The sequence below is a fragment of the Rhinatrema bivittatum genome, chromosome 17 (assembly GCF_901001135.1).
Source record: "Rhinatrema bivittatum chromosome 17, aRhiBiv1.1, whole genome shotgun sequence".
Taxonomy (NCBI): domain Eukaryota; kingdom Metazoa; phylum Chordata; class Amphibia; order Gymnophiona; family Rhinatrematidae; genus Rhinatrema; species Rhinatrema bivittatum.
The window spans coordinates 49,252,581-49,265,697 of NC_042631.1; the positions used below are offsets into that span (position 1 = coordinate 49,252,581).

Below are 13,117 nucleotides of genomic sequence, written 5' to 3' on the forward strand. Positions count from 1 at the left end.
GGATCCCAACTTTAACCCAGGAAAACCTAAAAACTGAAAATCCCCTCCTCCCGAAGCGACTCGACATTACTTTCTGTTGTTTTCTTACCTTTTCTTGCTTTTCAGCCCCTTCCCTTCTCTGCCGCCCTCCGGAGGGGGCAGCTGGCGGCGAAAGCGGCTCGCAGCGGTCCCCCCCGCGCAGGTCCCGGTTCTCCTGGCTCGGCAACAGCAGTACAACAGCTAGGGCTCCATCCACCCCAATCCTTCCTGGCTCGGACAAATTGTGAAGCGGCTTGCAGCGTTCCTCCCCCCCGCGCAGGTCCCGGTTCTCCTGGCTCGGCGTGAGGTGAGAGCCCACTGTTCTGTGCCCTCTCCGGCACGAGCGGAGCGAAGCGTTCTTTCGTTGGCCGGAGCGCCCGTCGATTTGGGCGCTCCGGCCAATGAAAGCACATAGACTGGCGCGCGTGACGTCACGGCGTGCGTCTATGTGCTTTCATTGGCCGGAGCGCCCGTCGATTTGGGCGCTCCGGCCAATGAAAGCACATAGACTGGCGCACGTGACGTCACGGCGTGCGTCTATGTGCTTTCATTGGCCGGAGTGCCCGTCGATTTGGGCGCTCTGGCCAATGAAAGCACATAGACTGGCGCGTGTGACGTCACGGCGTGCGTCTATGTGCTTTCATTGGCCGGAGCGCCCAAATCGAAGGGCGCTCCGGCCAACGAAAGAACGCTTCGCTCCGCTCGTGCCGGAGAGGGCACAGAACAGTGGGCTCTCACCTCACGCCGAGCCAGGAGAACCGGGACCTGCGCGGGGGGGAGGAACGCTGCAAGCCGCTTCACAATTTGTCCGAGCCAGGAAGGAAGGAAGGATTGGGGTGGATGGAGCCCTAGCTGTTGTACTGCTGTTGCTGTTGCTGAGCCAGGAGAACCGGGACCTGCGCGGGGGGGACCGCTGCGAGCCGCCTTCGCCGCCGGCTGCCCCCTCCGGAGGGCGGCAGAGAAGGGAAGGGGCTGAAAAGCAACAAAAGGTAAGAAAACAACAGAAAGTAATGTCGAGTCGCTTCGGGAGGAGGGGATTTTAGGTTTTTAGAGGTTTCCTTTTGGGGGAAAGTTTGCTGTCTACCATTACCCCTGCCTCTAACGCAAGGGTAAGGGTAGGCGGTAAGTTGGCAGGTTAAACGCGGGGCAAAATGGCAGGGTAAAATAGCGATAGTTGGGGCGCGCGTTACTGTATGGGAGGGAATAGCTAATTCGATCGTTTACATTTGATATACATGCTGCGTGCGGAAGGGGTTACCCGGGGATTTAAAGAGGCGGTAAGGATGGGTTAAAGGGGGATAGTGTATCGCAGGAAGGGCTAACGCGGCCGGAAAGTGAGTAGAAAGCGGGTTAGGAGCGGGGTAACCGCGGCCCCACTTTACTGTATCGAGCTGTTAGTTAGCCAGGTAAGACTTATCTGGTTAACTTAGCTGGGGGATATTCATTGGTGTGATCATGCTATTGAATATACGTGGATAAATTTTAAAGTTAGGCAGACAAGATAACAGCTAACTCTAGACCTGCTCAATAGCAGGATACCTTACCCAGATAAATTTGAATAAGCAACTGAATATACTAAACCTTGCCATTTAAATGGATAACTTTCTTATCCTTCTAAATGACTTTTGAATATCTAGCTTTGAGATCAGCATTAGAAATGCTGTGAGAGCCTGCAATGTCTACTCCTGGAGTATTATGTGGATTGGAATAGGAACTTTCTAGTCCTTTTTTTTTTTAAACTTAGGCTTGATTTGCCAAGTTTGAGGCCACAGCTATTCTGGAACCTCAGGAAATGTTATACAAATGCACAGGAGGTGAGGCTCTGAAATGAGGGGTCATGGGATGAAGGTAGACTTGGGAGTAATCTAAGGAAATGTTTCTTTATGGAAAGGGTGGTGGGTGCATTGCACAGACTCCCTGCGCAGGAGGAGGAGATGAGAGCAGTTTCCAAAAAACATGGGGGACACACACAGCATCTCTAAAGAGGAGGAAGGGACTGTAAAACGGAGCAGGAGCTGTAGAGGGGCCGTATGGCCTTTGTCGGCTATCATCTGTTTTTGTGTTAAAGCTTAAGCAGATGCTGCAGGAGAAGCTGAATAATGGCATTTGAATGATGAGTTTATAACTAAGCAATTGGGGCCTGCCAGCTCCAAGGCACAGAATGCACTATCAAAATTCATGATTCTCATCATCCCTTTTTGGATATGGAAAGTGGCTAAAGTAATGTTAATCTCCTATTTATAAAAATGCAGGGAGACTGCACTGAGAGTGCAAGGATTGACATCCGTACAGCTTAAGAGCAAGAAGCCAAAACATGTCCACATTTACATAATGTATGATGGCAGAAAGACCAGAGGATGACTCGGGGACTGAATCAGATCAGTTTGAATCTGGAAGAAGTGCGTGGAATTCATCAACCTAAAGAGTGGCAAAGCACTATTGGTATTCACCCCACAGTTCTACAGGAATACAGCATGAAATTATCTGTCTTTACTGATCTGTTATCTGTCATTCAGATTTGCTGCTATACCTGAGGACTGGAGGGTAGCAAATGTAGCACCAGTTTTCAGAAAGGGCTCTGGAGGGACCTGAGGAAGCCTGACACATGTTCCTGGCAAATTGATTTATGTTGTATATAAAAACAGAAGGTGCATATTCAAAAGCATTTAGCTAGATAGCTTAGAGGTAATCCTGCTAAATTAAGAATTGGGCACTTAGCTGGCTAATAAGATAGCTGGCTAGAATTTAGCCAGGCAAGTTAGGAGCATTCCAGGGGTATAATCGGGAAGAAATAACTCCAATATTCACTGCTAGCCAGATAATTTAACTGCCTACTCTGGCTGGACTAAAATGCTGTCCTGAGGTTGGCTGGTAACTTTAAGATAGTAGTGTGGCAGCACTATAGAATATACCTGCCAAGTTAGCTGGATAGGTTTATCGGGCTATGGACCGCACAATTACTCGTTATATGGATAAACAGCGTATTGGGGAAGAGCCAGCCTGGATTTAGCCTCACTAACTTACTAGAATTCTTTGAGGGATTTAATAAGCGCATGGGTAAAGATGAGCCGATCAATGTAGCCTATTTGGATTTTCAGAAGGCATTTAATAGTTTCTCATGAAGCCATGGGATTAGAGGCGATGTCTTACACTGGATTTGTAACTAAGACAGTAAACAGTAAGTGCTTCCAGGAGAGAAATGTGAGTAGTGGAGTCTGTCCTAGGACCTGTGGTGTTCAATTTATTCATTAATCTGGGAAAGGGCGTGAGAAGGGAAGTGATTAAATGTGCAGATGACACAAAACTATTCAGAGTAGTTGAAACATGGGCAGACTTTGAGGAACAGCACAAAGACCTTGTGAGACTGGAAAACTGGTCCTCTGAATGGCAGATGAAATTTAATGTAGACAAGTGAAAAGTGATGCACATAGGGAAACATAACCCCAATTTTAGATATACAGGGGCGGATTTTAAAAGGAGAGCGAATAGCCTACTTTTGTTTGCGCTCCAGGCACAAACAAAAGTACGCTGGATTTTAGTAGATACGCGCGGAGCCGCGCGTATCTGCTAAAAACCTGGATCGGCGCGCGCAAGGCTATGGATTTTGTATAGCCGGCGCGCGCCGAGCCGCGCAGCCTACCCCCATTCCCTCCAAGGCCGCTCCGAAATCGGAGCGGCCTTGGAGGGAATCCTCTAACGCCCTCCCCTCACCTTCCCCTCCCTTCCTCTACCTAACCCACCCGCCCAGCCCTGTCTACACCTCCCCCTTACCTTTCTCCGGGGATTTACGCCTCCTGGAGGGAGGCGTAAATCCCCGTGCGCGAGCGGGCCTCCTGCGTGCCGGGCAGCGACCTGGGGGCGGGTACGGAGGGCGCGGCCACGCCCCCGGACCGCCCCGGGCCGTAGCCACGCCCCCGTACCCGCCCCCAAAACGCTGCCGACACGCCCCCGAAACGCCGCGACGACCGGGCCCGCCCCCGACACGCCCCCCTCGGAGAACCCCAGGACTTATGCGAGTCCCGGGGCTCTGCGCGCGCCGGTAGGCCTATGTAAAATAGGCTTCCCGGCGCGCAGGGCCCTGCTCGCCTAAATCCGCCCGGTTTTGGGCGGATTTAGGCGAGCAGGGCTCTTAAAATCCGCCCCACAATGTTGGGTTTCATATTAGGGGTAACCACCCAGGAAAAGGATCTTGGAGGCATTGTGGACATTACATTAATTCTCAGCTCACAGTGCGGCCGCAGTCAAAAAGGCAAACAGAATGCTAGAAATTTGAAAGAATGGCGAATAAAGCAGATCATCATTATGACTAAATGTTCAGTTTTCTGAATGGGGAAAGGTTGTTTGAGTTCCCCAGGGGTTTATATTGAGACCTGTGCTGTTTAGTGGTATTCTCACCCTGCTACTCGTTTCCTGTGCACAACTTGAACAGAGAGCTTAACTCAAACAGAGGATGCTTCTTCATTTCCAAACTTGATTAATGAGTAAACAAATAAGGCTTAAAGGTAGACTTTAAAAGCGCTGTGTGCATGCCCATAAACGCACATATCTCGCCGCGCACAAAAATACAAACTAACCTACACATGTAGGTTATAAAATACTCTCCCCGCGCGCAAGTCGAGCTGTACGCACATCAAGAGAACTATTAGGGCTCACCCCATTGTAAGGGGGCACTTGATTTGGGGTGGGGTGTTACAGACACATTCAGAGGTATCCATTGTAAAATTGACCTCATTGAAGAATTTATACCTTATAAGTAAAAAGGAGTAGATTTGAACACTGCAGTCCCCTTCGATGAACGCCTGACAAGGTGCAGTAGCAAAGTGGCGTGTGTGTTACGTGTATCGGCTGAAGAAAATTAGAGGCTACATGTCAGTGCTGGCTCCTTCTCTAGAATGCCCATCCCCTGCTCCTTTTCCACTCATTTTTTCCTGGCCACATGTGCGTCCAATGTACGCACGCCCTTCCCGGCTATTTAAATTTCACATAGCTCCAGCTCAGGCCACTTACGCATACATTGCCTTTTTTTGCGCACGCAAGGCTTTTAAAATCTTATCTTTTGCTGTGCATAAGTTGGAGATAACTGTGACCAGTGAAATCTGGGTCACTGAAATAAAAACAAGTAACATAAGGATTATTTTGCAGGGCTGGGTCACAGTAGCAACTGCATCATACAGGCCAGACAAAACAGAACTGACCAAAGCTGATTAAAAAACATGAGGAAAAACACCCAAGAACATAAGAAATTGTCATGCTGAGTCAGACCAAGGGTCCATCAAGCCCAGCATTCTGTTTCCAACAGAGGCCAAAACCAGGCCACAAGAACCTGGCAATTACCCAAACACTAAGAAGATCCCATGCTACTGATGCAATTAATAGCAGTGGCTATTCCCTAAGTAAAATTGATTAATAGCCATTAATGGACTTCTCCTCCAAGAACTTATCCAAACCTTTTTTGAACCCAGCTACACTACCTGCACTAACCACATCCTCTGGCAACAAATTCCAGAGCTTTATTGTGCATTGAGTGAAAAAGAATTTTCTCCGATTAGTCTTAAATGTGCTACTTGCTAACTTCATGGAATGCCCCCTTGTCCTTCTATTATTCGAAAGTGAAAATAACCGAGTCACATCTACTCGTTCAAGACCTCTCATGATCTTAAAGACCTCTATCATATCCCCCCTCAGCCGTCTCTTCTACAAGCTGAACAGCCCTAATCTCTTCAGTCTTTCCTCATAGGGAAGCTGTTCCATCACCTGTATCATTTTGGTTGCCCTTCTCTGTACCTTCTCCATCGCAACTATATCTTTTTTGAGATGCGGCGACCAGAATTGTACACAGTATTCAAGGTGTGTGGTCTCACCATGGAGCGATTATAGAGGCATTATGACATTTTCCGTTCTATTAACCATTCCCTTCCTAATAATTCCTAACATTCTATTTGCTTTTTTGACTGCTGCAGCACAATGAGCTGACGATCTTAAAGTATTATCCACTATGATGCCTAGATCTTTTTCCTGGGTGGTAGCTCCTAATATGGAACCTAACATCGTGTAACTACAGCAACGGTTATTTTTCCCTATATGCAACACCTTACACTTGTCCACATTAAATTTCATCTGCCATTTGGATGCCCAGTCTTCAAGTCTTGCAAGGTCCTCCTGCAATGTATCACAGTCTGCTTGTGATTTAACTACTCTGAATAATTTTGTATCATCTGCAAATTTGATAACCTCACTCGTCGTATTCCTTTCCAGATCATTTATATATATATTGAAAAGCACCGGTCCAAGTACAGATCCCTGAGGCACTCCACTGTTTACCCTTTTCCACTGAGAAAATTGACCATTTAATCCTACTCTCTGTTTCCTGTCTTTTAACCAGCTTGTAATCCACAAAAGGACATCGCCTCCTATCCCATGACTTTTTAGTTTTCGTAGAAGCCTCTCATGAGGGACTTTGTCAAACGCCTTCTGAAAATCCAAATACACTACATCTACCGGTTCACCTTTATCCACATGTTTATTAACCCTCTGCTTCCATGTCAGAGGTTATCCCTTTAGAGCAGGGCTTCCCAAGCCTGTCCTGGGTACCCTATAGCCAGTTGGGTTTTCAGGATATCCAGAATGAATATACATGAGAGAAATTGGCATCTCATAGAGATTCAGTTTATTCATTCTGGATATCCTGAAAACCTGACTGGCGATGGGATCCCAGGGATAGAATACAGCAGAAGCTGTGAGTGTGCAGGCTGGTCATCAAATGGAAATATAACAAGGAAAGTGTGCAGAATAAAAGCATGAACACAGTATTAGCAACAGAAATAGGCTGCTGTGGAAGCAGGATAACTGAATAAACAGAGACAGGACAAGATAATCATAAATGATCTGAAGAAAGGAATAAGTGAAGTGGCAAGATTTGCAGATACAAAATTGTTTTGAGCCATTAAAATGGCAATGGATTGTGAAGAACTGCAGAAGCACCTTGTAAGACTGAGACTGGGCATCTAACTGGCGGATGCAATTTAATGTAGACAAATGTAAAGTAATGAACATAAGAAAATAATCCCAACTACAGGTATACACTGCTGGTAATTGAAATCTCCCATTACTGTATTGACAGATTTATAACTTCAGCTAGCATTTCAGTCTGTTTCTTCAGTTTGGCCAGGTGGCTGGTAGTATACACCCACTGCTATACTCTTACCCTTCACACATGGAATTTCTCTCCGTAAGGATTACACACTGCATTTTGTTTCCTGCAGGATTTTTTTTTCATGCCTGACTCTATGCCATCCTTTATATATAGTGCCACCGTTATATGTTGATATAATTCATATCCTGGTATCAGTGTTCCATTGGTTATCCTCTTCCTACCAAGTCTATGCAATTCATATGATATCAGTGTTTAATGGTACACTTTCTAACTTGCCAATCTTACTGTTCAGACTGCTTACATTCACATATAAAGGGAGAGAGCACTGAAACTTAATAGCCATGGATAAGAGAATGGATGGGGACAAGAAAAATAGAGGGTAAGGGCAATCATTTACATACATGACAAGGTTTGCAGTGAAGATTAAGATTGGGGAGGGTGGACATCAGAAAGAGGAAGGATAGTGGATCTATAGGAAAGAAATAAAGGAAAAACTTTAATAAAATGAAGTCATTATTATCCATGACAACAGTACAAAGACAAGGAGCACTTTTGCCTGGACACAACTGAACATGCTGAAATGACTGCAGTGTAACCACTGAAAGTTTTTAACTATGATCAGATTTATACTGTTTATAAGAAATGGCAGTTCAATTTTTCAGAATTGTAATGAATTCCTGATTACCCGTCATGTTGTGAACATACATGGATGATATGCCTTTTCAAATGGAAAACATACAGCTAGTTCTATCATGTAGAGGATTAATAACCTGGTACTTAGAGCAATAGGTGGGAAACCAGGACTAAATTCTCCCTCTGACATGTCCTAGGTCCTTGGGTAAGTCACCTGTCCAATTGTCTCCAGAACCCTTAGACTGGCATCTCTGGTTCAGGGACTTCTCATACTTGAATACTTACCAGCTGCGCTATTATAATAAGTATTATGTTCTTAGTTATTTCTTCTTTAGTGAAGATAAGGTAAATAATAACCAATATAAGGATAAGATTGCCAGATACCATTATGTCCTATAAAAAAAAAAACAGACCAGAGAAACAGAAGTAAATTACCCACATTGGCATAAAGAAAGAGGAGTGGGAACATAACCAGATAAAATAAATCTGAGCAATGCTTTCCAATTTGGAAAGTTTCTTCTGTTCATTCCCTCTGCTTTTGAAGTATCAATACATGTATTGATGTCCTTTTCTGTAGGTGATTTGTCGCCTGCTCACTTTCTGCTGATCTGGATTCTTGTACGAATACTATCGTAGCTTTAGTCCTGAGGCAGGCATACAATGCCAAAACATTGAGGCTTTTTAATTGTCTGAATTGTTTTATGCTTGTAACAGTTACAATGTGTAAATATCTGATTATAGTCCTGTGACTTAAAGCATGCAGTAACCGTATCAGGTATTTCATAGATTAGTAGCTTAAATACTGGGGCACCATTCACCAAATCTTTTAGGTTATTTGAATGCTAAGGGCTTTTTTAATGTAAAAAGCTAATTCAGTCTTGTTAGTTCCCAGAAATGAACATTTATTATCTTATTAATCACTTCCTCCATTTTTAAAAATGGCAGTCAAATGCCAAGATTAGAAAAATGATCCTCATGCTACATTTCTTTCATAGCAGATTGCTTGCTATTGAACAAGTCTAACTTATCCGGCTAGCCTAACTGGATAAGTCTGAATATCGACACTTACTCGGTTAAGTCTGTTGGATAATTAGTGCCACCCTGATCAGCCCATTCCCCCAACCTGAGTTGTCTGGCTGACTAAGCCAGATAAGTTCTAGCTATCCAGCTAAGTAGTGTTTGAAGATATTTTTTGGAAAGAGTCAATTGTGTTCCACTTCATTCATGATTTTATGGAGGTGCCTGGATTTTAGTTAGATAAAGATGTGTTCTGGGGAGGAGTTTCAAGCAGAAGTTGTTTGGCCATATTAGGGTCTGGTTTTCAAAAGCATTTACATGTGTGAAATTGGGTTTCCCTGTGTAATGGGACTGCCACAGTAGGCTGTTAGGATAAATGCAATGCCTTTCAATACTACCCCCTTAGCTGGGTTCTGGGGCCACTTTGGAAGGAGTCTCTTCAAAAGGTATCTGGCTAAGTAGCGCTGTTTAGACTGAACCCCCAAGGTGTCAATGGGCCTGCAGCCCAATCTCCTTCCTTCCTGTCAAAAAAGACTGTGGGCCATGCACCCCCCCCCCCACCTCCCAAACCCCTCTAAAGTCCCAGTTATTTCTCAGTCTGCAGTTCAGGCCCCCACCCACTTGCAGTCTCAGTTTCGGGCCTTCCCTCCCCCCACTTCCCATGGCCTCCTTACCTTCTCCTCCCCCCCAATAACTATTAACCCTTTCCAGGAGTGTGACAGAGCATTACTGCTCCTTGTGCTGCTTCGGCAAGGAATAGCGCTAGAGAGGTAAATTACCTGCAGTTTATGCTTCCAGAGCTGTTCATCGTTATGGGGGCGGGGGGGTGGGGGTGAGAAGGGGGCCATGGAGAATTGGGGAGAAGGCCCAGAATGTCTTCCACTGCTGCTACTTTCAGAATCAGTGGAGCAGTAAGAGTCCTACCCCTGCTCCTGGAAAGGGTTAATAGTTATCAGGGGGGGGAGGGGAGGGGGTAATTTTCAAAGATCTTTATGAAAACATCTGGGTCTTTATCTGCCTTCATTTTAAATAACACTTGTCCATGTGGTGGCTTTTGCCCCCTTTTTTTTTTTTTTTTGTACCTTGGTCTTCATGCTATGACACCTTTGGGGTGTTGATTCAACTCTTGGTGCTGCTTTCACAGTCTCAGGACCTTGATGTACCTAGATGGGTGATTAACCCTTTGGGTGTATGCTTGAAGGCAGAGAGAAGCCTGATAATGAAGAGCATTGGTGGTCTCTGCCTTCTGTGCTCTTTTTTTTTTTTTCAGGTCCTTCCTAATAGCTTTGAGAGTTCTAAAATAGTGCATAAGTTGCCAAATTTCCACTTTTACAGCAATAGATGTTCCAAAAAATATTCGGCTATCATTTCTCTAATAGAGGCCCAAAGTTGTTCGAGGGGTATCCTGAGCACTCTATACCTCTTTTCCAGAGTGAATTACAAACATAATGGGCTTTGACGTTCTTGTATACAGGGTATCCTCCTGCCACTTCATTCAAGACTAAAGGAGGTTAGAGGCTGGGGGGGGGGGAGGCAGGATGGAAGGGAAACTTACAAAAATTCACCAATTGGTGACCAGGCTGTTTTAGAGCTCTGAGGAAAAAGCCCGAGATCTAGGAGGATCTATATTGCAGAAAGCAGGGAAAATGGGCAGATTAAACGAACCTTATATAGTAAAATGGATAAACAAAATAACTGACATAAATACTTATGATAGATTTGTGGGCCTTGTATTAATTCTATGCTTCTTGTGTTGGTTTTCAGACCACAATGGCCTAAACAGTGAGGAAGATGATGATGAAAGACTCCGTATCAGCCCGGACTCTGAACAGATCCCTAATTTCACAAATGTCCTTCCTCAGCCTGCCAACATAATGGATCAGGTATTGGAATCAGTTTTCACATCTGGTGATGCTTTTAGGAAGCACATATTGTAATTTCTAGAGCTCTGTCCCTTGATATTGTGTGCCTGAAAATTTCTGCTAAACTCCTGTTACAATAACAGCATGTGGGCTTGGCCATGGCCCCAAGTTAACCATAAGTTGTAGATTCAAACTGACTGCTTGAAGAGGTAGGTTTTGGATCACTTTATTGGTTTGTTCATAAATCCATTCAACTTTCATCCTGTTTCAGCTTCCATCACTGTCAGAGCATGCTCTAGACCTTTCTCACTTCTGTGGTAATGAGATATTGAAACTGAGACGACATTCTTCCCCCACCCCCGATTTTTCTTACACTCCCCTCAGTTCCACAATTTGGCTGAAGAGTATGGCTTGAGGGCCTTTCTTGAGTCTGGCCCAAGTACATCTTGTGATTTAATCAGTTTGTGTCAGTGAATCTGCACTCCCATCTCTGGATGTCTGAGGAGCCAGAATCCATATATCCATGAAGAAACAATATTGGTCAAAGCAGCTGTCAATAAATGACCAAACTTCCTTCAGAGAACTTTCAGTGGCCATTCTAGAAAGTCAACTACCTAAGAGAAAACTGGAAGCGACTTTTTTTTTTTTCATTTTGCCACTTTGGTTTAGCTTTCTAATACAGGTTTAGTGGACTTGTAAGCTTCTGCATCTCATCAGATTCAAGCTTACATTTTGTAGTAGTTTTGATGTAATATCATATAAAACTCTTTAAATTGTGGTTTCTCTTGAAAGTTGGGATTCATAAGAACATAAGATTTGCCATACTGGGTCAGGCCAAGGGTCCAAGCCTAGTATCCTGTTTCCAACAGTGGCCAATCCAAGTCGAAAGTACCCAAACATTAGATCAAAAGCTACTATTGCTTATTAATTACCATCTTACCAGTTTATGGATTTATTCTCTAGGAATTTATCCAAACAATGAAGGTGTGCCAACCCCGCCTCTGGCATATGGAGATAGGTCATCTATCTCTTATTTTTATCAAAGGTGGGTTGAGATGCCTGAGGTGATAAGAGATGGCTGTGCACTGGAGTTTGTGTTCCTCAGGACAATTCATGCTGTATCTCTGCAACTTTCTGCAGAAGACAGCCAGTGGCATGTACATTATCAAGACTCCTCATCCTGCAGACTATGGGTCCAGTGCCCACATCTCAACTAAATATGGGCCAATATTCCATTTATTTCATGGTGCCCAAGAAGGGCTCTTTCTGACCCATTCATTTTTTTTAAATTATGCCAATTTACATTAATCTCAAGAACATTCTTGAACTGGAAAAACTGAGAGTTGAGTAATACATACTGTTCAAAGCAATAAAATATAACAAGCAATCACGTTGTTTCAATCTCTCTAAATTAAAGTCCTCAATCTGGGGGGGGGGGGGGGGTTGATCAAACACAACCTAAAAAAACTCTTTTCATTAACAAAGAAAATGCACAGATATATAACAGGGACATTATACATTCTATGAGGGACTAGAAGTATCTAAACTGGGCACTGTGGGTCCTATAGGAGTTTCCCCCACTAAGAATTGGGTTAACTGAGGTGGATTAAAAAAAAACCCATAGGTATTATCTAAATATTCCCATGCAAGTGTATGGTCAAATTTCAGGAAATAACTCCCCCCAATTAACAAGACCTGTGGTCTCAGTAAGAGGAAGCTTTTCTCCTCCCCTGAGTCTCATGCAAGACATCTGAGAATGCTCTTACTTTGCAACCCATGAAAACATCATTTCTATGTCTCAAGCACAGCTTCAGTAGCCACTCCCTGTCAGACTCCAGTGCCAAAGTCATTACAGGCGTTGCAGGGACCGCTAGTTCTGAGGTTTCCAAAACAGCTGAGGTTTAAAGACTGCTCCCGTACTGGTCTTAAAGAATTTATTCCATCATCTTGGTCAGCATCTGCTCTTCTGAACTTAGGCAAATAAAACATTTTCATAATAGGTATCGCAGTTTCCATCACCTTGAGTGTTTCTATGAGAGATTTCTTAAAGACCTCCCTTGGGGATCTTAAAGGTACCTGAGGAAAATTGATGCTTTTCACCATATTTTCTAAATTTTCCATTTTCAGGGCTATATTACTTCTATCTCTTGTCATTACTGATTGAGTTTGGGTTCCATTTATCTGAGTCCTGATAGAGGAGATTTGCTGTTCCAGTTCCAGTTTAGTATTTGAAACTACATTGATTTTCTCGTCTTGTTCTTTAAATTTCTCCATAACGGGAGACTACTGTTGTAGGATAGACAGTCTCATATCACTGATTGCTTCCCATAGTCTCTAGTGAGAAAACCTGATATTTCTATTGTGGGGATTCCCCCAACAGCTCCCGCAGTCTCTCCCCTCGATACTCCTTCCTCCATACCGGCTTGCCCTGATG

General features: G+C 44.2%; 1 protein-coding gene across 4 annotated transcripts in view; it reads left to right on the plus strand.

Annotated features, from left to right (window-relative positions):
- IRF7 (interferon regulatory factor 7) overlaps window positions 1-13,117 on the plus strand; it is a 128,113-nt gene that overhangs the window by 32,983 nt on the left and 82,013 nt on the right. For all 4 annotated transcript variants that reach the window (XM_029582758.1, XM_029582755.1, XM_029582757.1 and 1 more), the window contains exon 5: window positions 10,586-10,704. In XM_029582758.1, coding sequence (XP_029438618.1) covers window positions 10,586-10,704 — 119 coding nt within the window. The remainder of the gene's footprint in view (window positions 1-10,585; window positions 10,705-13,117) is intronic.